The sequence below is a fragment of the Lepidochelys kempii genome, chromosome 7 (assembly GCF_965140285.1).
Source record: "Lepidochelys kempii isolate rLepKem1 chromosome 7, rLepKem1.hap1, whole genome shotgun sequence".
Lineage (NCBI taxonomy): Eukaryota > Metazoa > Chordata > Testudines > Cheloniidae > Lepidochelys > Lepidochelys kempii.
Window position 1 is genome coordinate 119,790,743 of NC_136386.1, and position 27,592 is coordinate 119,818,334.

A 27,592-nucleotide genomic window follows, 5' to 3' on the forward strand; every position below is an offset into this window, starting at 1 on the left:
CTTGGCTGCAGCGCATCTCTAGCCTTTCAAGGCTATAGGTGCCTCTTCAATATGTACCACACATACCTGTGCTGTACGTCCACCAGAAATGGCAAAAGTGCTTAAAAGTTAATCACTTAACGCCATTTACTGCAGGCCTCAAAAATAAATCACACTGCAGTACCTGCGTCAAGTCGTAAGGGAAGATGGTTCTATATGGTAAAGCAGCACTTTTGAAATTGCTTATGCCGGCAGTATTAAAAAGAAAAAAAGAAAAAACCTACATCGTATTACAAAATAGTCATGGGTTTGTTTTTTAAAATGAATGGGATATATAGCCCCCGAGGGGATAATCGCAAAACAGAGCAAAATAAAAAAAAAAATTTTTAAAAAAGTGTAACTCCAGCTTCATCATTCTGGGGGTATTTCCCATTCCAAACATGAAACAATGCTGACAAGCCATTTGCCTGGAACAGCTGTGCTGTTTTTCTTAGCATCTTGGTGCCACTTTCGGCTTAAAGAAAGGAGGACGTCTGGAGTAAATGGCAGGTTTCAGAGTAGCAGCCATGTTAGTCTGTCTTTGCAAAAAGAAAAGGAGGACTTGTGGCACCTTAGAGACTAACCAATTTATTTGAGCATGAGCTTTCGTGAGCTACAGCTCACTTCATCGGATGCATACCGTGGAAACTGCAGTAGACGTTATATACACACAGAGACCATGAAACAATACCCCCTCCCACCCCACTGTCCTGCTGGTAATAGCTTATCTAAAGTGATCATCAAGTTGGGCCATTTCCAGCACAAATCCAGGTTTTCTCGCCCTCAGCCGCCCCACACCAGCAGGAGAGTGAGTTTGGGGGGGGGGGACGGACGGAGGGTGAGAGAACCTGGATTTGTGCAGGAAATGGCCCACCTTGATTATCATACACATTGTGAAGAGAGTGGTCACTTTGGATGGGCTATTACCAGCAGGAGAGTGAGTTTGTGTGGGGGGGGGGGGGGGCGGAGGGTGAGAAAACCTGGATTTGTGCTGGAAATGGCCCAACTTGATGATCACTCTAGATAAGCTATTACCAGCAGGACAGTGGGGTGGGAGGGGGTATTGTTTCATGGTCTCTGTGTGTATATAATGTCTACTGCAGTTTCCACGGTATGCATCCGATGAAGTGAGCTGTAGCTCACGAAAGCTCATGCTCAAATAAATTGGTTAGTCTCTAAGGTGCCACAAGTACTCCTTTTCTTTTTGGAGTAAATGGCATTCTTCACACCTGCATGAGATCCTTGGGATGGGGATCCCCTTGGGTTGTTAAAGATGAGAAGAGATGTAATAATGTAACAAGTCCTTGGGTACCATGTAACCCCCACAAAGAACATATAAGGGTGGGGGGAATAGAACTTGTCACTTTCTGCTCCTATGGTACAGGTCCCTGCCACCTGAGCTAAAGGTATGTTGCTAGTAAGCCTGATGGTAAAGGCTGATGCTATTCTTCCCTCCCCAAAGAGTAGACAAGTGGCTTTTATGTTCCCCTAACCTATCATCTGATTTATCCAGAGTGTGAGGCAACCTGTAGAGGACAATCATGGACTTGCCAAGTGATACTGGCACATTGATCCTCAGCTACAGCAGAATGCAGGATCATCTCCGAGAGCACAGACCCTACCATGCAAACAAGGAGACTCCCCTCATGCTACTCGCTCTCCGGGGTATATGAAACACAACAGAGCAGTTCTGATTCCATCCAGTAGGGAGCAGTACTTCATGTGCAAGTTTATTGCAATAAATAGCTCCAAACTTACTACAGAAACGAGACCCAGTTTTTGAGCTTACCGCTTCTAGCTTAGCTATTTACACAGCTCCCACTACTATAGCATCTAAGCCCCTCACAATCTTTAATATATGTATCCAGCCTATTTTCCCCATTTTGCAGATGGGGAATGGACACATACAGTCTATGCATCTCATCCAAGGTCACACAGCATACCTGACTTTCCCAAAGCTGAGCCTTGCACCAAACCAGCCTTCCTCTCCGCTTTTGAAGAGCATTTTTTCCTGTACAGGCAGGCACAGCAATCTTATACCCCAGCCAGCCAAAGCAGAGCTAGATGGAGGAGGCCAGTGCAGCAATGTGCTGATGGGGAGTTTGGGACCCTCCCAAAGGTCCCCTGGTTAAAACCAAAGGGAAGGTTGGGGGAATTTCACAGCCTCTGATTAACTCCCCCCATCTCTGAATAGTGAGAACTCACCCTGGACAGAGGGGACAGATCCCTGGGGCCTGTATAAATAGTTCTTCAGAAGTCTACAAACACTTGACAATGTTTAGACAGCAGGTGTGATGTGAGGTCTGCTTATTCCACCCTTCACACCTGTATCACTGTTCCCTTGCTCCCGCAGCTGCTGGTCATATCCCCCGGTTGTCTCTCCTCCTAAACATAGATAGTCCCCACACTGAAGAGCGTACACTCTCCTTCTTATGGGTTTGTACAGCGCCCAGCTCAATGTGGCTGGATCTCTAGGCACTACCGTAATAGCGAGCATAAAAAAAATGATTCTGTCTTTGCAATGGTACAGCTCACCACACATGGCAGGGACTGTCAACAAATCTCCCAGGGCAGGGCAGGATCTTCACCCCCTGCATACTCCATATTATACATGAGACCTGGCGCTCTATTAGAAACACACTCCGCATATTCTTCAACAATGAGGCTGGCTTGGTAAGGGCTCAGAGCACCACCTCCATCCTTGGCTGCACTTCACACACACGCGCGCGCGCATTTTGGATGCCATAGGGCGATAAATAGATTCCTCAGTCCCTCGGCCATCTCCTCCACAACGCCCATGTCCTGGGTACAGAGGGCTTATCACAGCTAACCAGGGGGGCGGGGAGGGGCAATGCTATTGTGGCAGCCCATCACTGTATGAGGGAGAGCCAAGTCCATTTACTAGGCATCTAGAACCCAGGCTTGGCACACCACGGGACCTTTCCTGGGGCAGGAGCATTTTGTTTCTGGCTCTGGGGCCAGAGCCCTTTCGCTCCAGGGGAGAAGGGCTCCTCTTTGGCCAGCTGTCAGGCAGCCAGGCCAGCCCCTTGGCATGGTGAGCCAAGGACACAGAAGAGAGGCTTGGAGGTGGCAGCCAGTGTCTCGGGAGACAGGCCCCTTTTGTTCTCCCTCAGGAACACCAGTGCCCGTGCGAATGAGACTGAGCTCCTGATTGAAACAGCCCACTCTGCGCAGTTCTGGAAGGGCGGCACGGAGCCTGTGCGGTAGCACACGAGACACAAACTGCTCGTCCGTCCCTTGGGCCTGTGGAGCTGGCTGCCACCCCTACGTGGATGGGAGATGCTCCAGAATGGGCTGGGGATAGAGTTCACATCTGCTTTTACCCTTCACAGCTCCCCAGCCAGTGCCCCGAAAAGTCCTTGGCATTTAGCCCAGCAGCACTTGTCAGCTTGTGTAACTTCCCCCTGCTTCCAAGCCCAGTCACTAGTATAGATGCCAGGTAGCCAAGTTCATGGGATGGGGGACTAGCAAGCAAACTGCCACTACAGGAATCTCCTCTCCATCCAGTTGTACCAGACTCCTCAGCAGAGCATCTGAGAGTCATTTGTGTATTTTCTCCTCACATCACCCCCAGGAGCTAGGCAGGTATTATTCCTATTCTACAGATGGAAACTGAGGCACATGGTAGATGAAGTGACACACAGGGAATCCCAGTTGACAGCCCTATCCACTAGGCAGGCATGCGTACACACACAAATATCTAATGCCCTTTACAAGGTATTGTTGAATCCTGATCTACCACTGGGGCTTCTGGTATAACAATTCCATCAGTTCTGTTGACCAGCCACTACGGGAGAAAAGGTAACTCACACTGGACAGCATGTTACACCCTTCCCCTACTTGGGGAAGCTTGTCCTGTGTATCCGAGGCCCACACCAGTTCAAATCCTAGAGAAGTCCCTGCCTGTTACAAGCTACTTCATGGGTCGGCACTGGGCTGAAACTAGACTTAATTGATGCGTAGGCCGCCCGCTGGCTGTTTGCACAGGGGTGAAAATGCCACTTTCTGCAGACACAGGCAGACAGGAATAAACGGCGCAGTAACTGGCTGAGGTGGGAGGTTTGTTCTGAAGAAGAGCAGGAACAGATGCATAATGTTAACAAGCCCATGCCTGCAATTGACTCTAGCTTGCGTCCGGAGGTAAAGCTGTGTCAGGCTCAGCGCTTCAGCCCACGGCACCCGCTTCCTGCGGCACTTCAACGGTCTGATTCCCCAAGAGTGCTGTGAACCAGAGCCATAGTAATTAGCAGCAGGGAATGACCTGGGCACACCCCACTGGATCAATGGCTGGGGCGGTGCTGTCTGGACAGCTGCAATCATGCCATGGTTGCACTAGACCTGGAAAGGCAGCAGAAAGCAGCCAATTCCCTTATACAAGCCTGGTGTTACTTCACTATGGGAATGCTAACAAAGGAAACTGCACACATGCGATATGGGGGGTGGGGGAGGGGGAAGCATTGTGATTTATTGCAGTGTTTAGAGAAAGGAATCTGAGAAGGTTTTAAGAGGGAGACTACAGCGATTCAGGCAGAAGGAAGATGTTAAGATTACACAAAATGCTCCCAAGAACCTCCCAAATTCTTCCTCTAACAAGGTCCTCCCCATTAGTATAGCTCTATCCTCTCTCTCAACAAGCAAACCTAGACATCATCTTACTTTCTAAGTCTGAGCCACCCCACAGAGGGAAAAAAGCAGGTTCCCGTCTCTCAGCACAAGCGGCTCACTCTCTCTTTCCCTGCCAGTGAGACGGATGGCAGATTTGCCCCTCTCATTTCCTAGTTTAGTTTCCCTTCTTTGCATTGTTTGATAGGTTTTCTTATTCCCATCGTTACTTCTCAAATGTGCATGAGCCGCGTCCTCACCACAAATCCTACTAGCCAGTACTCTGGGTTAGTACTCACCACACACCAACATTGCGAGTACTCTGAATGAGTACTTGCACGGAAGATATGCTGAACAGTACTCTGAATAAATCCTCCTCTCAAAAACCTGCTGGACAACTTTCCAGATGAGTACTCACTAGAAAAAGCTTGCTGGACAGTACACTGAGGGCCACATCCTGCTCTCAGAAATGCCAATGGCAAGATTCCCTCTCATTGGGATGCTCCACTCACCAATGGTCTGGCGCCTCCTGCTGGTCACCCTGGGGATTAGCTCCTGAGTTAAACAACCCCGTCCACCGTTTGCACACCGTCGCTCCAACTCTGGTCTGCAGCTCCTCTCGCTCCAGAGCCCCCAGCATCTCCTGTGTGATTTAGTCCTCCAGTAAGGTCGCTCAGCGTTCCCCCTTCCGGGGTACAGTCCCTCCACAGGCCTAGGCAGTCTGCCCATTAGCTCAGTTCTACACCAAGCCCTCAGTAGCTGGTAGGGGAAACCCAGGCCACCCTTTGCTCTGGGCTCTAGCCTACAGACCCTCAGCTCAACAGTTCGGGGCTTCCTCTCTCTGCTCCTTCCCCAGATTGCTTCCTACTCTCTGGATCCCCTTCTCTCTCTGTGTGTACCAGCTCCAAAAACCCTCTTCCCAGGGAATGACTGCTACCTGCCTTCCAGCAGCCCCCAAACACTCCTCCCTCTTCCCAGGGAATGACTGTCCTTTCTCAGCAGCAGCCCAGGCCTGCTTCATAGGCCCCACCTGTTCCAGCACAGGTGAACTTGTTCCTAATCATCCTCCTGCTCCCTGGCTCCTGGTCCAGGTGCAGCCTGTGGAGTTAATTGACCTACCCGGCCACCTTAACCCCCCAGTCCTGTGTGGGGTGGACACCCCATCACACTCCTGTTGACTTCAATGGACTAAGATTTGGCCCTGAATAAGTACTCATCACCACACAAACACATGCTGGACAGTACTCCAGATTAGTACTCACCACACAAAAACATACCGGACTAATCTAAATCACAGAGACGTGAGTATTTCCAATTATTCCACCTTCGCTCTCCCTTCCTTTGTTCCATACCAAACTCCTAGTCACTGAATCCCAAGTACCTGGGACCACGTCATGACCCACAGCTGGACAGCAAATGAGAACACAAACAAACAAACTGCCCCCTACCCTCCCGCAGGCCTGGGCCAGCCCACAGCAGTCAATGGCAGTGCTGGTGTATGCCTGAGCAGAATTTTGCCCCTGGTCTTTCATTTTCTCATGTCTCCTTCATTCCCCCTTTTTCTCTCTAATCACTTTCCTTCTGCTAGCCTCCCTGTGGCTCTCTCCCCACTCTGGCTAACTTCCTGCCCCGTTTCTCTCCCTCCCTCCCTCCAACCCACATGGCATGCTTGGCCCCCTCCCTCTCTTTCTCCCATTTGGCTCCCAATTGTCTTTTCCCCTTCTCCTTCCCAGTTCACCAAGCCCTCTTCTCCCATCCCAAGAGATCGGGGGGTGTAGGCAGGAGGCGTGCTGGGCAGGATGACCAGAACTGAGAACTAAGGAGAGGGAACTTCCCCCCCACCCACCGTGAGGGTGCCGGGCAGAAGGCCAAAGCTGTTCACGGTGGAGGCCCAGTGCCCCCTGTTCTCTATGTGCTGGCTCCAATGCACACCCCCCGTCAGCCCTACGATCACACTGGACTGCTCCCTCTGCATTCTGGAGGACTCCACATTGCACCAGGGACACGAGGGCCCCTAGCCCATGGCAAGCTGCACTAGTCCGTTGCAGGGCTGGTGGGTGTTGGCAACACACTGGATCTTGGCATGGCCATAGGTGAGACCTGAATTCCTCATGCAGGTTGGGAGAGGGGCACCAGAACCTCCTGCTCTGCACTTAGCAACCTTCCTCCACCCTCTCCCTGTGAGAGGCAAGAGCTCCCACATCGGCCACTGACATGGCAGCTCACAAGAGTCCAGGACCATAGGTGCCTTAATGTTCTCATTACACTGTATAAATCAAGCCTACAGTGCTCCTCCTGAGGCATTGCTCTTCTAAATAAAGAGTGTAGAGGGGAAGGAGCAGAGCAACTGTGACCAAGAAACACAGACAGACTTCTCTTCAAGCCTTCAGGATGCCTTTCAAGAAGAGATCCACTTTAATGGGCTCCATATAGGCATAACTAGGTGAAATTCTATGGCCTGTGTTACACAGGAGGTCAGACCACATGATCTAATGGTCCCTTCTCATCTTAAAATCTAAGAAAGAAAAAGAAAACAAACCCTCTTTCTGACAAGCTCTGCACAGTACAGTAGTTTTCAGCCAGTGGTGTGCAGACTATGTCTAAGATTGCAAAGGCGTCCTCAGCTCTATTTGACAGTTTTTCGGGGTCCACAAATGAAAAAAGGTTGAAAACCACTGGCCTAGTATATCACATAAGAAAAAGAGAGAGAGCACAGATGTAAGCAGAGTCAGGATGGGCTCCACCCTGACATCTGGTGGTGAGGTGTGGCAAGTTGTGGAAAAGAACTTCAGGGGCTGATCTCATTTGCATAGGCACACCCACCCTGCCTAGAATGAGGCCATAACTGCCCAAATGGTCACTTTGGCTGTTGTGGGATCCCCAGTGTCTCTGTTATTGGGGCAGGAAGAATAAATTGTTATTACCCTGATTATGGGAACTGTGCTTGGAACTGTACTTGGCCTTTTTTTATGATGGAGGGACTCACCATCAACTGAGTAGCACTCGCTAGGCAAGGGACTTGGGTTCCAAAACTCTGTGAATGGAGAGAGACTTGAGACAGGTATTAGTACCTGGTGGTGTGGGTCCCGAAGCACCAATTGCACCTCTGTCTCTCTCCACTGTGGAATGTCAGAGCTAATTTTGGGTCTATTAAGAGTCTTGCTACAGGTACTGTGCTGCATTCACTTTGGCCTTGTGGTGCACCAGCACTAAGGCTCCCACTACTATGAGCTGAAATCACTGAGAGCTGTGTCAAGTAGTGGGGAGCCGGAAGATCTAGAGTGCAGCGGTGCTGTTCGTGGATAGGCTGGCGGAGTGTTCATGAGACGGCGAGCTGTGCAGAGCTGTGCAGACGGCTTGGTCGTGGTGGAGCGGAGCTGTTCATGAGACAGCGGTGTGTTCGTGAGACGGCGAGCTGAGCACAGCTGTTCATGAGACAGCGAGCTGAGCGGAGCCATTTGTGAGACAGCGGTGTGTTCATGAGATGGCGAGCTGTGCAGAGCGGAGCCGGTCGTGAGACAGTGTAGCAGAGCAGAGCCCTGTGGGGCAGTCAGCTTCAGGACACGTAAGGTGCCCCTTACCTCTTTCCGCCACACACAGGCACATTTTAGCCAGACTGGGGAGTAACACTCTGCAGATGAACTTTTAAACTCTGGGGCTGGACTTTTTTGGACTTTGGGTGATTTGTGGATTGCTGGACTCCAGACATTTGGGTTCTGGGACTCAAGAACCCGAGGGAAAGGATGTGGCCCAATTTTCTGGGGTGGGTCTTTGCTCATGGTTTGGTTAATGAACACTAGTTGTGGTGTTTCCCCAATTTAATGCTGATGTTGTTTACCTCATGTTATTAAAGATTCTCTACTACACCGAGACTCTGTGCTTGCAAGAGGGGAAGTATTGCCTCTTTGAGGCACCCAGGGGACGTGTAAGATTTTCCCAGGTCACTGGGTGGGGGCTCGAGCCAGTTTTGCATTTGCTTTGATGAGAGGGAGCCCCTGTGTACTGAACCCGGCCCTTGCTGCTATCAACTTGGCCTGGCAGAAGGGTTACACATGAAACAGCTATAAATCCAATGCAATGATTTATATGTCCTTCCCCCCACCCCTCCCAGCTCTGTGCTGCAGGAACAACCATGTGACTAGGCTGGTGCCATTTATTATACTGGCCTCTGCAAAATTAGGCTTCGACCCGGTGAACCACTTTCTCAGATTACTCCGTGTGTTTCTAGGATCGTTGCCTTTCCATCCCGTCCGGGGTGGGGAAGACTCCCCGGCTCTGTTTGACTCCGCTGAATGGGTGGGATGTTCAATCTTGTCGTCTGCGTGACTTGTGGGTTGTTTTTAAGATGCACATTTTAGAAGAGATTTTAAAACAGCATGGCGCCGGCTGGAGCGGGTCTGAATGGGCTCGCTCTGCTACCACAGCCCCTATGTCCACTCCGCCTTATAAGCAGACTCCTAAGATGTTCTGGCCTTGGAGCCTTCTTCGAAAAAAAGGTTCCAGCGTGTGAGGAGCACAGAACAAATGGCAAAAGAAGTCTCTTAGGTACAACAGGACACCTAACGCAGATTGAGCTCCTCAGGACCAGAGTCAGGCTGTGCTTCTGTTTCCCCTCCACCCTTTATCTGTCTTGCCTATTTAGAATATGCTCTCCTCGAAGCAGGGCCTGTCTCTTACTAGGTATTTGTGCTGCACCACGTACAATGGGGCCTTTGGGCGCTACTGTAATACAAATAAAATAATAAACTCCAGCAGTAATAATAAACAATTGCTCTTTGACCTGGATGTCAGATCCCCCCAGCAGAAAGGGACAGATGGTTTGCTGAATGTCAAGCAGAAAAAGGAACTTTGGCCCAGGTCCATAAAGGTATTTAGGCTCCTAACTTCCACTGAAATCGCTAAATATGGTGGGCTTTTGAATGCACGAACTATGCTGATATGTGGTGTTCAGTAATCACTCAGAACAAGGTATTTGTCAGATCTGCTTCCTTCAGTGTCTCGGCTCGACTGTCTCTGCATAACACAACCCGGGCTTCTGCAGTGCCGCTTCCCAGACTTCCCGTCTCCCAAGCTAAGCCACTTAAAGGTACAGAGGAACAGCCGTGTTAGTCTGTATTCGCAAAAAGAAAAGGAGTACTTGTGGCACCTTAGAGACTAACCAATTTATTTGAGCATGAGCTTTCGTGAAAGCTCATGCTCAAATAAATTGGTTAGTCTCTAAGGTGCCACAAGTACTCCTTTTCTTTTTAAAGGTACAGTTTCCCACAACATGTAACCACACAAGGGGTGCCAGTTTTGGTTGGACTTATTCCAGGAGGTTTCATCACATAACATAATCTTTAAATTTTCATTAATCTTTAATTCCTGGAGACTCCAGGACAATCCTGGAAGGCTGGCAACCCTAAACCACATGCCTAGGTCTAGTTGAACCTGGACCACCATGTTTGTGGAGCGTGGGTATGCAGACCCCTCCCAGAGTGAGATCAGCACCTTGGGAATAGACGTCTTTGGTATGAAATGATTTGATCACAGGTGTGCAGCCTTCACACCACTTATGAGACCAGCAGCAAAGCTGGAAAATGTGTAAAATCTAATTAATTAATAATACTGAACCAGATTCTCAACTCACAGGCAAACCAGTGTAAATCCATTGAGTTAAATGGAACCCCTCTAGTTTTATGGGATCAGTAAGTGGGATCAGAATTGGACCAATATGTTTGCTGAGGAATCCATTTACTAAGGACACCCCAGTAGGCAGTCTATTTTCCTGCTTAAGTCAGTGTCTTGATTGAAAGAAAAACAAAACAAAAAATATATAAAACAGCACTGAATAAAAATACAAGAATGAGATTGATACTCACTGTGTTTCAGCTTTATTTCTTCTTCCTTTCCACCTCCGTATGACAGCCTCCAAATGAAGAGGCTGGAACACGAAATTTCATGTGTTTAAGTAACTGCTTAAGCATATGGATCCACGGATATGTGTCCCTTTCATAAAATAATCAGAGCTACCCCTGACTCAATCAGGCAGTGTAGTCCAGTAGTAGGTACCTGGCCTGGAAGTCAGGGGATCTGCACTCTAACATTATTGGGCATTACTAGGTTGTCACTATTACAGATGGCATCGCAGATACCCTTTTTAAAAAAATCTGAATGTGAGGCCATTTGAAAAAAATGCCAATAGTCAGCTGTGGTGCAGTTTCTTTTAGAAACTGAGCATGTGCCCAGTAAAGGAATCCAATTTTAGAAGGGGCTCAGGACATGCCAATAACAATGTCACGCGATGAAACCTCCAGAAATATGTCCAACCAAAACTGGCAACCCTGGTTGAGAGGGCCGCAGGCAGGGATAGCAAACTATGGTTCTAGCAGCACGTGCTGCTTTAGGGACTCCTGATGGGAGCCTAGGAGCCAAAGAGGGTCAGGAAAATAAGAAGAGGGCTGCAGAACTTGGCGCAATTCTGTTGCAAGTTGTTGAAACTAAGCAGAAATCAAGAGGCTGCAGGGAGAGGGAGAGGCATGTATCGTTTGGCACAGGGCTTGCTTAGCTTGCTGCCAGCTGATGATAAAGGCTGACAGAAAACCAGTTATCCCTCAGCACTGAAGTAAATTACGAGACACATCCCTGGAGAGCACAAGGTGAAGCCCTTGGGCAGACAAGCGAAGCTGGAGCGTAATTCCCTTTGATATTGCCTGATTTGAATGCGAGTGCTTGTGAAGGGTGCAGGATTGACAGCTCTGGAATCTGCAGAGAGCATGCAGGCCTTGCCAGTACCCACTTCCCCCAACCTGGCCCCACCAATGCCACATCTCAACTGTCTTATGAAGGAGCTACTGCTGGGGGAGAAGGTTGAATGGCACATCTGGCACTTGGGTTCTCTGCTGGTGTGGACAACACAGAGGTCAGCTGGTGCCAGCCGTACTGGTGGGTTTTGTGGGTGTGGACACCTGGCAGTTAAAGTGACAGAGAATGATAGTGTCACATGGGCCACTGAATCTCTTGAAGTTTACAGATCACATTAACCTGAGGCTCATTTGACAGTGTAAAACAAACTGACTGTCAAACATTTTCTTCACCTAGAAGTTCTTTCTTGCAAAGGCTCAGCCAGAGAGGTACAAAGGAAGGGTAGGACCTAATGAACAGGGAATCTGATCTGTGACTCCTCTGCACAAGCCAGAAATTATTATCACCTGTTTATATTATATGCCATGTTGTTGTAGCCTTTTTGGTCCAAGTTCTATCAGAGAGACAAGGTCGGGGAGGTAATATCTTCTATGGGACCCATTTCTGTTGGCAAGAAAGAGAAGCTTCTGAGCTTATGCAGAGCCCTTCATCAGGTCTGGGAAAGGCACTCCAAGTGTCCCAGCTAGACACAAGGTGGAACAGATGGTTTAGCAGAAGGAGTTAACATATTTCAAGGGAAAGTTCAAGGTGAAGCGGCTGCAGCACCCAAAGGCTTTGGCCACTGTCAGGGCCCCATTGTGCTACATGCTGCACTAATATCCAGGGAGACAAGGCCAAATCCTCAGCTGGAGTAAATGGATGGGGGTCCATTGATGTCAACGGAGGGTAACTGACACCAGCTGAGGAGCTGACCCCATCATTGCCCCTACCCGACAGTCATTTTCATCTGAGCAGCTCGAAGAACTTTCCAAGCATTAAATACAGCTTCCAGCACTGCTGTGTGGAGGCAGATCATGCCTGTTTTACTGAAGGGGAAACTGAGGCACACCCAGATGAAAAGCAAGCTGACAGCAGAGCTGGGGCTGGGACTTGGATCTCCTGACTCCCAATGCTCACCAAAGCCAGTTTTCTTTCCTAAGATCTGATATTGCTCTTTCATTTGTTACCCTATTGACATGGCTCCACCTATCAGTGCTCACCGTATCTGCACGGCCAAAGAAGGGGTAACATTTTCAAAAATGCCGGCGCAACTTAGGAGCCTACTTCATATTTTCCAAAGTGACTTCAACACCGATGAGCTCAGTCCCATTGAGACATAAATTCCCAGGTCGCTTTCGAAAATAGGAGACAGGGTCAAAAAACACCCGTGTGCTTCTGAAAATGTTACCATGGTCCCCATCCCGAAGACAGGAACTAATATCTAGCTTGCATAATGAGACAATGGCTTGAAACGCCAAGGTGAGAAAAAGACAGCTGAAGTTTATGTATCACATATGTTTTTGACATTAACAATGAAGATGACCCACCGGAAATGGCAAATTTGAACTAACATCCAGTGTACAGACACCATATTAGGAACAAATTTGGAACGCCATCTAATTAGATGTAAACACTATAGACCTGGTCGTCAGCTGATGTAAATTGGTACAGCTGTGCTGGACATAGATCCACGGACATCACCAGAGCGGTGCCCGTGTAGACCAGCTGAGGATCTAGCCCCATGCATATCTATTCGTAATGTGCATGCTGCATTGTCTAAAGATTGAAATACTCTACTTCAAAACAATGTACAACACTATCAGTAAACAGGTTGTTTTAACGAATTTAGGAGGTAATTTTTGGGCAGCGAAATGTTATGCTCTTGATACTGAGCCAGTTTCAGGCGTGGTACAAACGTGGATTTATCCAAGAGCTCCCAACTAAACAAATAAAGAAACGCAGCACCAATCCAGAAGGGTGGAATTAAATGCATTTCAAGTTTCTCTCTTTCCTCCACTGCACCGGAAACAGCAAGGGAGTTGGTCATTTTTGGAAGACTCATGCACTATCAGTTTAAATAAAAACTCCAATCATGAGATTTCCTAAGTTGTCAATAGGGAATACGTCCAGTTACTAACTCTGAAATATCAGGGGATGGGGAGGGAGGATGGAACAAACCAAATAGTGACAGGGAAACCATAACAGTTATTAATGCACCTTGCTGTGATATTCCAACAAGTCTTTCATCTAGGTGCACATGTATTGGAAAGAGTCTGAGAAAAGATTCAGTGTAACTTTTAAAAAATTGACATAGGCAACGCAGCTAAATCCTTCTAGTGTACTGAGGCCTGATCATTGGAGCTGATCAAAAAAAAAAAAAAAAAGGTATCAAAACTTTATTTTGATAAAATGTTAATTTTTGCCAAAACAAAACATTTCAGGGTTTTTAAGTGTTTTTTTTTTTTTTTTTGGGGCAAACAGCCAATATCTTCCGGGGCAGAGACAATCTCCCAAGCAATGGAATGTGCTATTTCCTTACTATTATTTGTATTACCCTAGCAACTACAGGCTGCAACCAAGATCACATCTTCATTGTGGTAGGCACTGTACAAATGCATAGGGTATGTCTACACCGCAATTGGTGGCGGTGCTTTGATCCAACTAGAGCAGCTAAAGTAGCAGTGAAGAGATGGCAGCATGGACCCTGACATGGGCTAGCAGTGCAGGGACGTCAGCAAGGTCCCAGACAGGCTTGCACAGCCCATGCGGAAGCCCATGGCTGCAGCACCTTTACTGCTATTTGTAGCTGCACTAGCTACACTAAAGCTAATGCAGGTTTGCCTACGCATGCTGCGATCACACCTCTGACTGTAGCATAGACAGAAACAATCCTTGTCCTGAAGAGTGTGCACTTGAAACAGACAAAACCAACAATGGAACTATTCTTATGCCCATATCACAGATAGCAAGAGGAGGCACAGGGAGATTATACTGACCGAGGTCACAGAGTCTGTTGCAAGAGCAGGACTTGAACTCAGAGTGGCTGAGATGAGCCAGGCCAGCATTCCCCCACAAAACCATCCTGCCTCGCAAAACTGCTTCCTGGATCAATGTAATACTGCACCGTGTTCTTTTTTCCCCCCAGGCATTAGCTAAACTGGCTTTATTTCACCCATTGTCCAGGCTGCAAAAAATGAAAGTTACAGGTTTGTTTTTTATATGAAACTAGATGGGATCACACACACAGTTTGGGGCACATGGTCAGGTTACTCAGGATCAAAAGGCAGGAGATTCTAACTGACCGGATCTGACCAGGTCAGTCAGTCACTGTCACAGAAGACCCTATCCTGTGACTAGTGGCACAGTTGACTTCCCTGGGAGTTGAAGTCACTCATTACCTTGCCAAAGACACTCAGCATAGTGTAGGAATGGGGCCCCAAATTGGGTGCACAGAAAACCTGCATACATGCCCTGGTTCAGCGAAGCACTTAGGCCAGATCCTCAAAGGTATTTAGGTGCCTAACTCTCATTGAAATCAATCGGAGTCAGGCACTTAATTACCTTTGAGGATCTGGACTGTAAACACTTGAATTGTCAATGGGACTACTCATGTGCTTAAAGTTAAGCACGTACTTAAGTGCTTTACAGGTCTGGGCCCTGGGTGATGATGCTGCCATGCCAACACAATCCGTTAGCTAGCCTGGGATCAGGAAAGTGGTTTGAGATTTTGCCTGGGCGCACGGTCTCTCATAAAAGACGCAGGTGAAAATCATGCTAGCTGACGGATGATCTGATTCCACACCTCCCAGCCTCAGTCTAGGAAGCTAGAGAGCCACTGGGGTAAGCAATCAACCGAATAGAGAATATGATAATGCAATGTTATCACTAGGGCTACATTTTGAAGCAAGAGAGTCTTTCACAAAGGTACATGTGTAAGAGTGTCCGATTTTTCATTTACTCACCCAGATCAGGATTTTGCAGCATGCCTAGTTTTGGGCATAGGGCCAGAGGCTGTTTTGGAAAAGGTGACCCAAAGGGACCAACAACTCCAAAGCTACAACAACAAAGGCTAAATCTTGTCTTCACAGTGCAGCAACTAGATTTGGCAGCACAGAAGAGAAGCTCTCTCTAGCAAAGACTCCGGCGCAGGAAAAGAGTTCAAGTGTGAAGCCCTGCAATCTGGAAAGAAAGACAACGCTGAACTGTTCCGTAAGTAACAGCCCACCTCCCCACCTGGAAAAAACAACACCACCATCATCCCCGGGAATCCTGTGTGGGGTCAATCATTACCCAATTAACTCCCAGTCAAGGAGCACATCTGCCCTGGCAACGTCCTTAGATCACTGGCATATAGCTCTTAACCCCCTGGAGGTGCCTATATTCTGACAAGAACTCAACATCTGACGCCCGCTACTCGACCAAATCATGCCAGGGTGAGCTAAGGACAGGATTTCAGCTCCATCTCTAAATGGGTCTGTTTCTGTGGCTGTAAGCATGTGATCATGCGTGGTGCAGAGAGCCTCTTGGGACATGACTCAGCCCCTTGAACACCATGGAAGTTACTGTTTGCCTAAGGATCATTGTTAGAAGCTCAGCACATTGCACGTGGGTCGGTTTCAAATATATGGTCAGTCTCTGTGACACCCTTCCTCATGCTAGATAGTACTTTACTGCACGAGTAGTCCTGCTGAAGCCAATGGGACTGCCCGGGGAATGAGATGCTACTGAGAGTGAGAAAAGAGAAGGAGGACTTGTGCCACCTTAGAGACTAACCCATTTATTTGAGCATAAGCCTTCGTGAGCTACAGCTCGCTTCATCAGATGCATTCAGTGGAAAATATAGTGGGGAGATTTATATACATAGAGAACATGAAACAATGGGTGTTACCATAGACACTGTAACAAGAGAATGATCACTTAAGGTGAGCTATTACTAGCAGGAGAGTGCCCCCCCCCCGACAACCTTTTGTAGTGATAATCAAGGTGGGCCATTTCCAGCAGTTGACAATAATGTGCACTACAAAAGGTTCCTCCCCACCCCCGCCCCCGCTATCCTGCTGGTAATAGCTCACCTTAAGTGATCACTCTCGTTACAGTGTGTATGGTAACACCCATTGTTTCATGTTCTCTATTTATATAAATCTCCCCACTGTATTTTCCACTGAATGCATCTGATGAAGTGAGCTGTAGCTCACAAAAGCTCATGCTCAAATAAATTGGTTAGTCTCTAAGGTGCCACAAGTCCTCCTTTTCTTTTTGCGAATACAGACTAACACGGCTGCTACTCTGAAACCTGAGAGTGAGAAAAGGCATTAAAATCTGACCCAGAGAGTCCAATACACCACTTCAGATTTGAATAGGAGGGGGCAAGTTTCTGCAGGTGTCCAGGGGCCACTTAGGCCCCTGAAAGTTCTTGGATTTACAGAGGATAAAATGTAAAAATCAGTCTATTTCAGGAGCATGTGTTGTGATTATTTCCTTTACTTCTAATAATTCATAATAATATAGGTTTACTACAACAAAATTACCAACACCACACCCCCTCAGCTGGGTTGTCAGTAGGATTTGAAGTGGGGACCATCAGAGCTAATACCACACATTTTTTATGGCTTGAGAGAAGGGAGCAGCTCCTCTAACAAGTAGCTTTAGTAGGTTTTTATTCTCTCCTGTGGAGCAGCTGCTAGAGGGGAACAGAAACATACTGAGCTAGACAGGAGCAAAGACACTGTGCTAAGTGGGTTAGCGTGTTAGTAGATTGAGAAGTGCCTCATTTAGCAACAACCCATGGGCCTAGCAATGGGAGGCCAGGTATATCCCATGGTCCCACTGACATCCATTCACTGTCTCTCCTGAGAATACTAAAGGGGGAGGTGCCGACATAGCTTCTCCCCCTCAAAGGTGCCGAGCCCTGTTGACCCATCCTCTCCCACTCTCCCCTCTCCAGGCCGAAGCACAAAGCTGCAGTCGTATACGTGCACCTGCATCTAGCTGACCCTGCATGGGAAGAAGAGGCTGGTTGCCGTGGAGGTGCGCCATGAGCTCGCCTTCCCTAGCTGTAGCAAGAATTGGGATAGATTTGTGCTTTGTGGGCCAAGATGATGAACCAGGAACCCCTGCGGATCCCAGCTGCCCAGCAGGGTGGGAGAGGCCTGCTTTCTCCAACCCCCAGACCTGCCACTCCAAGGACTTGGAAACAACTCCCACCCACCGCCGCACCCTACCTAAATGTTTCCTCTGGTGGCAACGTGCTCAGCACCTCCTGAGAGGTTCTAAGCAATCACAATTCCCATTGACTTCAAGGGGAGTTGAGGGTCCTCAGTCCTTCAAACAATCTGGACTCTAAACTGCTCCTAAATTGCATCCATCAAATGCACTTGCACATGCCAACAGTCAATTGCACCTGATTAAAATATGCAGCTATCTGTGCATATTTGACAGGCACAACTTAGGCACTGCTTTTTGAAGATAGGATCCTTAACCCCAGCTCCTGGGTCAAGCTTCTGTCTTACACTTGTTGGGTAACCCCTTATTCCACAAAGAGCCCTGTTGACTTGAATGGGACCATTCATAGAGGAAAGAGCTATTCGATGGAAAAGCTTCACCAACTCTCCTGATAGTTTTTGGAAACAAACTGAAAACATCCTCCCCTGGAAGGGGTGACCCATCAGCGACATCACCCACTGAGTAACTACTATTCATTTATTAAAGTCCCTAAATTCAAATTAACCTAATCTGGAGCCTCCGCTCTGAGAGGGTAAATGCTGAGCCTGATGGGCTTAGTGTGAGCCGGTGAATAGGGAACCAGGTTAGGAACCACAATTCCTGCCTGGTGTTCCAGGCTTTGCCACTGATTCATCCTCCTGTAACTTAAGATTTAAAATAAAACGTTCAAAGAGATCCTTTTCACCCTGCCACCTCTCTCCAAATTTGCTTGTGGCGTAGTTAATTCAGCCCTGGCGTAAGAGGGGGTGGAATACTGCTCAGTGATCTGAGAACTGGCATACTACACACCAGCTCGAAATTTGTATGGCTAAATTATAAAGCTCTGATAATAGTGTTTACAGTGCAAATGTTGACACACCTACCTGACAGCCAGTGTATCCAGAGGGAGGGTATATATGCTGTGATGCTTTGTTCAGTGTTAGCTCACAGTGATGTCTCATTCCTTCTTCCCCAGGCTGCTAACACCTTGGTTAGCTTTCCTGTAAACTACTGCAGCCTCTTCCTTGCTGGCCACACTGTGTCTCACCTCTCACTCTTCTAGGCCATTTAGAACATATTGCTAAAATCATATTCCTCTCCTGCTGATCCAGCCACAGCTTCCTCCACGCACACATCACACCTTCTTCAGTGATTCTTGGAAAAGCACCCATTCATGAGCACCCCCGTCCCTTCTTATTATGTGTTTGCAATACTGACCTCCCCACAGGTGGGTCCTGGTTGTGATCTGCCTTACACCAGTGAAACCCCATGGACTTCAGGGGAGTGGTTCCTGATTTACACTGGTAGGAGATGACAATAAGGCACGTTGTGTGTGCTGCTATCTATTATTCACACTCCAGTAGTGCCTACAGGTCCCATTTATGGATCGGGGCCGCCTGGTGCTAGGGACTCTGTACACGTGTAGCAAACAGATGGTCCCTCCCCCAGAGAGCTCACACTTCTGTGGCTGAATTTGTTATATCATGTGTGTTGTCTGAGCGAGGCCCTGCTCCTGCAATGTGATGCGGACAGACCCCTCTGCACCAATTGACCTCAGCTTAAAGGGTTAGGGCCTTAGATAGTAAGCTTCTTCAGGGAAGCTACCCTGTCTTTAAAGTAGTGTGTCTCCCCCTCCGGAGCTCTGAAATCAAACACTCAAAATATCACACCCACCATAAGAAAAGTTCCTTAGAATCCATGATAGACTTACCAGGAAGACTGCTATGGACCAAATCCAACACCTGTTGCAGTGAGTGGAAAGGCTCCCATTGACTTCAGTTGGCCTGGATCGAGCCCTACATCTCCATCTTTTCACGTGCTTTTACAGCAACCAAAAGGTGAAGTGTGCCTATTCCTTCTGGTTTACATCTCGCCCAGTGTTGGATTCAATTATCATTATTCAGCGACGGGACCTAAATGAGTACTTCAGAAATGCTGCCTGCCACGCAGGGCTAAGTGAACAAATGATGCTACCATTAAAGTTCTGTCGTTTCCTGCTGTGTAAGTCAAATCTTCAAGCATTAAAAGCGCCTCGGCACCACGCAGATTCACAGACAGTGACAATGATTTTCAAGTTCTCTGGCTTTTATATAGTCCTCGGGGGGTTTGTTCTCTTTCTGGTATGCCTGAGACAGTTTTAATGCCTGAATCTACATAAGGTTTCAGGACTCTCTGACGCTGTAAATTAGGCAGGCTGTAGTTGCTTAGTTCCTGGCAATGATAAAAGTTATTAGCAACAATTCTTAATTTTTCAAATTCCTGAGCAAGTTTAGTTCTCCTGAAAGTGGCAATGTAGCAGGGCGGGACTCACCCCTGCGGCACCTCCTGCTGGTCGTCCAGCGAATTAGCATTTCCAGGCTCCCGAGCACCCTCTGCAGGCCGGTGTCCTGCTTGCCGTTGGGCCCCGAGTCCCTCCCAGACTCCGGTGCTCCTTTCACGCCGGGGTGCTGCCCCCTGGCAGTATCCCCACAGATCTGGGTCTTCCCCCACCCCCTATCCCCACCTCGCCTCAGTCTTTGGCTACTGCCAGTCACCATCTAGCACCCGCTCCCTGGGGCGGACTGCAGTATAATTGCCACTCATCATCGGCAAGGAGGGTCTGGACCTGCTGTTTCTGCCTACCCTTGGGTTGCCCTCTGCAACCCCAGTACCCTTTTCCTAGGCCTTCATCAAGGCCTGCAGCCTGGAGGTTTCTCAGGCCGGAGCTCCCCAGCTCCTCTAGCCTTTCCCCAGCCCTGCTCCACTGATAGGTACCCTGCTCAGCTCCCAAGAGTCAGGCCCCTCTCTCTCAACATCTAGAGAGAGACTGTCCTCCTGGCCCACTGCCCTCTTATAAAGGCTATCTGGGCCCTGATTGGGGCTTGGCCACAGCTGTGGCTGTTTCCCCAATCAACTGAGGCTTGCTGCTTTCCCTAGCAGCAGCCCTCTTGCAGCCTCAGCCCTCTCCCAGGGCTGATTTCAAGCCCTTCAGGGCAGGAGTGTTTTGTGTAGTGTAGTGGCAGCCCACTACAGGTAAGTTAATGCAATTGAGCTGGGACAGGGCTAGTGGCCAATGTATTCAAACTTTGGCTGCCTAACATTAGTCTCCTAGCATTTTATTGCCATGTGCTGCACTTGGCAAGTGGGGTCATACTCATTAATCATCCCTTCGGACTGGGAAGCATACTTGCGGTCACAAATCCTAGTACTTTGCATTCCTATAGTGCTCTTCATCTAAGTAGCTTAAAGCACTTTTCAAACAAGAATGAATTAATCCACATAACTCTCCACTCAAGTATTATTATACCCATTTTACAGATAGGTAAACTGAGACAGTGAGCTATTTAAGGTCAGATTCTGCCTCCCCTACTCAACACTGAATAGTACCTTATTCCATTCATAGTCCCATTTATTTTGACACTAGATACTAAACAGTGCAGGTAATGGTGGCAGAATCTGTTTGATTGGGACTTGTCCATGGTCACATAAGCAGAAAGAGGGAGAGCAGGGAATCATCCTAGTGCCTACTCCCCACCCCAGCCTTAACCATTAGATTACGCTCACTTTCCTAGATCCTGATCTGAATTAATGGAAAGACATCCATTGACTTGAATGAACTTTGAATTTGGCCCCTATACAGTACAGTTAAGATATGGAGTAATAAACAAATGACTTATCCGTAATGGGCTGGGCTTCTGAGGCTCTCTGAGCCCTATTCTGCCATTGTTACTCATGTGGAGTAATGCTTTACTCTGGGAGTAGTTTAATTTATTTCAGTATGACTGCTCCCAAAGTACATTACTACTCAGTACATTACTCAAAGTATATTTCTACTACTGAGTAAACGGGGAAAAATCTGGCCTTATAGAAACACTGGAAATTCAGCTCCTTTCTAAAGAATGGCCTAGACCCTATTTGGGACGTCTTCATACTAATATATCCAGGTCAGCCATCTTGACTTTACTGTGATTGGATTATTGTGGTTGTACTGAAATGTCATAAACACACACCAGACAAGAGTCAGACAATAAGACTCCTCTAAAATGATACTGTGGCGTAAATATACTTGACAGAGAGAAAAAAAATACAATAGATCTGATGACTCAGTGTTCTGGCCTCTGATGTAACAGCAAAGTAGATCCCTGTTGTATTTAACTTGAGTCTCCTGAATTAAACACTTCCATTAAAAGTTTCCCACAGTAGCTTTAATATTTAATTATGTGTTCCACCAAAGCAAAGATCAAAATCTCTGCAAAGGGGTTTTTTTTTATTAAATATTTATCAGCATATCTCTTTGGACTAGTTTTTCATCCCCTGAGCCAGGAGAGAGCATTCCATATAGAAAGCAGTTTCAAAACATTTTATTTTACAGCTTGAGAGTTTTCTATACTTCAGCACCTCTTGCAGTGATTTTGTCATATCACTTGGTAATCAATGGTAATTAAATCTCTTTTGGCCAAAAAGGTTGGAGGGCTCACACTGTGTTGCAAAAACAATTTTTTAAAGTTACAAAAATGTTCCAGGATCTTTCTCCTAATAGAAATTAAAGTGCAAAGTTTGCCATGTTTTGAGTTCAGATTTACAAGAAACAATTTATAGAGGATGGCAGGTTCCAGACAGAGTATATAGACTGCCTATTTAAACAGACATAATTATGTCACTTAGTATCCACATCCAGTATGCAGAATTGCATCCCAATTGTACAGTGGGTAGGTCCACTGTGGCCAAAAACTCCCTTGATCTTAATAATGGCTGTAGCAAATACTGAATAAACCAAATGATATTTCTCCCCCACAAAGAATTTTCTCACGTGAACATCTGAGCAAAGAGTTGTCAATTCGGCGTTTGCTTAAAATAGGACATGGAGTTTCTCGTTATTCCTTTTTCCTTGTTTTCTGTTTTTCTCCTTCCTTTTAGTAGATTTAAATTGATGGATAAACGGAATATGTGCTTGGGATGGAGGTAGATAGAGGGTATATAGTTGTGCACATTTAAGTGTTTTGGGTGTTACAATTCTAAATAAAAAGTCACAGTAACAAGGAAGAAATATCAGCATATGTCCCAGCTGTGCAGCTCCATGGACATGTATGTGGTAATGCTGGTGCCATCAAGAGCAGAATTTAGCCTATTGTGTGTAAATTACAGCACTGCCCACTCTAGAATAAGCTTCTTTTATGAAAACAATGCAGTGATACCAAAGAGAACATTTGATATGAGTTAATCTAAAACCATTCTCTGAAACACCCAAGAACTAATTTAGTTCAGCAGGAAAAGTGGGACATGATGAGATGACTCCAGTTTAGGCCATAACCTTGGGCGGCTGCTTGGTGAGAGCAAAGCCTCCCCCAGTGAAACGAGGAACATCCATTCTCTGCATTGGAAACTCCTGCTCCATGTTAGCCAACACTCGCTCCTTATCCCTTTAAAGGAAACAAAGAGGAGAAAGGAAAGAAATGTTTTTCACTTTAACTATGCAACAGTGTTTTCAAACAAAGCAAGTCCTGTGTCCTCCAAAGTTTCTGTGATGCAACCACTCTACCAAGAGATCATTAAAAATATGTTGATTAAAGCCTGTTAGGCTAAACAGCCAAGACTAGGTGTCTGTTTGGATCTAATTAAGCGACTACCGATGATTTTCAGAATTATTAAAAATTAGAACTAAATGAGTTCTAATGTTAGCCGCCCGAAGTTGGTCAGAGCATCTCATTAGAACTAGAATAAGCGTGAGCTTTGTGACTTTGGGTTTCTAATCATCGCCCCATTCTACCAAGTCCTCATTTGTTTTCAAACAAATAGCTAGATTCATCAAAGGCACGATGGAGAGATATTTTTCCTTTGTTGAATTTTAATGAATAAATACTGTTATCTGTCTTCAAATTTTAACAAAGTTCCAGTTATAATTATCCAGCCTGTTATATTTGCAGAAAACCAACACTATATCTGTGGGGTACCTATAGCCTCAGGAACTTCCTCCATCTGAGGATCCAAAGCTTGAATGTGGTGGCCTTAAGAGAATGGAGCAATGTTTAGATGTTCACTCTTTAATAGGTCCGGGGGTGGGTGGTATCCAGAGTAGAATAAATATAAAACTTTCAGTTTTCTGAGATACACCTCAAGACTTCAGAGACAGGTGTCAGAAATCATAGAATCATAGAACCATAGGGTTAGAAGGGACTGAAAGGGTCATCTAGTCTAATCCCCTGCCAAGATGCAGGATTTCTTGTGTCTAAACCATTCAAGAAAGATGGTTCCAGCCTCCTTTAGAAAACCTCCAGTGAAGGAGCTTCCACAGCCTCCATAGGCAGTCTGTTCCATTGTCCTACTGTTCTTACAGTTAGGAAGTTTTTCCTGAGATTTAATCTATATCTGCTGTTCTGCAGTTTGAACCCATTGCCTCTTGTCCTGGCCTCTGTGGCAAGAGAGAACAACTTTTCTCCATCTTTTTTTGGCAGCCTTCAAGTATCTGAAGACCGTTATCATACCCCCCTTAATCTCCTCTTTTCCAAACTAAACATACGTAGTTCCTTCAGCCTTTGCTCACATGGCTTGCTTTCCATCCCTTTGACCATCTTTGTCACTCACCTCTGGATCCTTTCCAGTTGCTGCACATCCTTTCTATACATTGGTGACCAAAACTGGACACAGTTCTCCAGCTGAGGCCTACCCAGCGCCGAGTAGAGCGGTACTATTGCATCACATGACTTGCATCCTATGCCTCAGTTAATGCAACCTAAAACTGCATTTGCTTCTTTTGCAACAGCATCGCATTGCTGACTCAGGTTGAAGCTGTGATCCACCACAACTCCCAGAGCCTTCTCAGCAGTGCTGCTGCCAAGCCAGTTTCCCCCCATTCTGTATTTGTGCTTTTGGTTTTTCTTCCATAAGTGTAGCATCTTACATCTGTCTTTGTTACATTTCATGTTGTTGTCCATAGCCCCGTTCCCCAAATTGTCAAGATCCCTCTGAATTTTTGTCTTCTGCAAACTTGATCAGTATGCTCTTCTACACTTATAGCCAGGTCATTCATAAAGATGTTAAACAACACTGGACCCAGAACAGATCCCTGTGGAACCCCACTTGAGACCTCCCTCCAATCTGACATCACTCCATTAATCTTTTCTAATATTTAAAATAAATGAAGCAGGATTTTACAAAGTCCTAGTTTACTATAATAACAGTGGAGCTCTAAGAACTTTACAAAAGAGGTCAGGATACCCTCATTTTACAGATGGGGAACCTAAGGCACAGAAAGGGGAAGTGACTTGGTCAAGGATAACCAACATGTTAATGGCACAACTGGGAATAGATTCCAGGCTTCCTAAGTCACAGTCCAATCTGTCTACTAGGCCATATTGACTGGCCCTAGCTTAGTTAAGATTAAATAAACAGTTATTGTAAAGGAACACAATTTCCTTGTATTTTTTGTCATTTTGCTTTAACAGCTAATCTTTGGCCTTTGCTGATTCCTGCCCAATCTCCTTGGCCCCTGGATTGATCTCCCAGTGAAAAAAATGGCTTCCTATAGTTAGCATTTCTCCCTTGGCCCCCCAATATTACTATCTGAAAAAAGAAAAATCCAAGAGAAACCTCATACGGAGGCCAGGGATGTTTTCTTGTTCCACATGTCATTTGTGTGGAAGCATGGGATTAAGCACAGGTTGGGTTAGGTTAGGGGAGGGCAAACTTTTTGGCACGAAGGCCACATCTGGGCATGAAAATTGTATGGCGGGCCATGAATGCTTACGAAATTGGGGGTTGGAGTGTGGAAGGGGATGAGGGCTCCAGGTGGGGGTGCAGACTCTGGGTGGAGCCAGAAATGAGTTCAGGGTGCAGGAGGGGGCTCCAGGTTGGGACATGGGGTTGGGGTGTGAGGAGGTGGGTGAGGGCTCTGGCTGGGGGTGCAGGCTCTGGGGTGGGGCTGAATATGAGGGGCTGGGGCAAGGGAGGGTGCTCCGGGTTGGGACTGAGGAGTTCAGAGGGCAGGAGGGGGATCATGGCTGGGGCAGGGGGTTGGGGTGTGGGAGGAGGTCAGGATTGCAGACTCCAGGCGGCGCTTACCTCAAGCAGCTCCTGGAAGCAGCGGCATGTCCCCTCTCCCGCTCCTATGTGGAGGAGTGGCTCTGCGCGCTGCCCCGTCTGCAGGAACCGTCCCTGCAGCTCCCATTGGCCTCAGTTCCTAGCAAATGGGAGCTGTGGGAGTGGCGCTTGGGGCAGGGGCAGCGTGTGGAGCCCCCTGGCTGCCCCTACATGTAGGAGCCGGAGGGGGGACATAGCGCTGTTTCCAGGAGCTGCGCGGAGCCACGGCACGCGCAGAGCGGGGCAAGCCCCCGACCCTGCTCCCTGACTGGAGCGCCAGAGCGGGGCAAGCCCCGGACCCCACACCCCAGCGGGAGCTTGAGGGCCAGATTAAAATGTCTGAAGGGCCGGATGCAGCTCCCAAGCCATAGTTTGCCCACCCCTGGGTTAGATGCACACAAATAAACCAAACCACTTGTAAATATTTTTAACAAAGTCAACATAGTGCTGAGGGAAAGTGCCAGGCTGACAGCCCTGGGGCCTGAGGTGCCCCATCTTGACAGGTATTGCCACCCGCAGTGTACTTCAATCCAAAGGCTGGAGCGAGAAGGTTGGCCCAGCTCCATGTCCTTTCAAACTGTGGGTGCCCACTGAGGCTGTCAGCAAGGGTGCCAACTGCAGTGTTGCTGATTCTTGTGCACCAGGTACTGTTTCACACAGCATCATTGTTCAAGCTGTCAGGTGGTAATGACTTTCTGGTTACTGCCTGTAGTCAATGCAGCTACTCACACAGGAAAGGGCTAATGGATCAGGTCTCTGATCTGGATTCAAGCAGGCGACCTAGAAGCGACTAAAGGCTCCGTATCCCATGACCAATCCTCTGAGATCAAACCAATACCATGGTGTTGGAGGGAACCAGGAGAGGTAATGGAGAAGAAAAGCAACAAGTAGTGGTAGGGGAGAAAAGGGAGGAAGAAAGGATGTCAGAGGGAGCTGGGGATGCTGTCAGGGAGGGCCAGGGATCAGAAAAAGAGGACTAAACGTTTACAGTCCCAAACACAAGATTTCCTGCTTGAAGTCAAATCCAAAGCGAAGGTCCCATGCAAGTCCACCAATCATTACAGCCAGGGAAAGCCGCATCACTTCAATAACCAAGACTTTAAATCACAAAGAGGGCAGTACCGTGCAAATCAATAAAGGCCTTTAGATTACACCTTTCTGCAGTGCTATCTAGGAGCATTAACTCAGCTGCATACCAGCATAGTCAGTAATGTTGCCAATGCTGTTGCACCAGCGGGATTCTCTTTTTATCAGCAAAGGCAGCCACAACAGCCATTTGCCGCTATTACAATGATCAAGTCAAAAAAAGTTTAATTTTGGGTTGAACTGAACATGAAATGTCAACAAAATGTAAGCTGGGTCAAATGAAGGAGAAGGAGCAGTGGTGGCTAGGGCACTCCCCTAGTTTGTGGAAGCCCCAAATTCAATTCCCACTGTTCTGGAGAAGGAATTTGGACTTGGGTTTTGCAGGTCACCCTAACCACTGAGTTATGGGCTGTCTCAATCTCTTCTTTTGAAGCTTTCCTACTTTTCATAAATAAACCATTGGAACAGGGATCAACAGCAAACAGTTTCAATCAACCTGAAACTGCATTTTGTTTTTGGCAAATAAACTATTCACCAAAAGAATTTTGCTCAGCTCTAGCGACCTTCCAGAGGAGGAGTGTGAGTCAGGGCTGGGAGCCAAAACAATGTTGTCAACCTCTGAAACAGGTGTGGGGCAACATAAATCACTGAGGTCCTGGACAAGTCTCAGCATTGGCACTTGGATGGATTCCCAGAACACACATAGGGTGTGGCTAGCAGGGAACAAACACCCATGCTCAAAGGATTGGCCTTGTGCCTGGCCCCTGCAGGTGGCTGCCAGGGAGAGATGGCCTGCTAAATTCAGCTACTGAGTTTAATCCTTAACTTTTAAACAAAATGATGGGACTGCAGGGCTGGCTCCAGCCTTTTTGCCACCCCAAGAGGCGAAAAAAAAGAAAGGGGAAAAAAACTGATTGAGCTGCCGCCAAAGTGGAAGGGAGGGAAT

The 27,592-nt window shown here is 47.3% G+C and overlaps 1 protein-coding gene across 3 annotated transcripts in view; it reads right to left on the reverse strand.

Annotated features, from left to right (window-relative positions):
* The window catches only part of CFAP58 (cilia and flagella associated protein 58), a 450,541-nt gene that overhangs the window by 324,214 nt on the left and 98,735 nt on the right, over positions 1 to 27,592 (reverse strand). For 2 of the 3 annotated variants that reach the window (XM_073354430.2, XM_073354432.2), the window contains exon 18: positions 21,634 to 22,904. The exons of the other annotated variant lie outside the window; for it this stretch is intronic. In XM_073354430.2, the coding sequence (XP_073210531.1) occupies positions 22,784 to 22,904 (121 nt within the window). In that variant the 3' untranslated portion in view covers positions 21,634 to 22,783. Of the gene's footprint in view, positions 1 to 21,633; positions 22,905 to 27,592 lie in introns of those variants that run through there. 3 annotated transcript variants of the gene reach the window in all.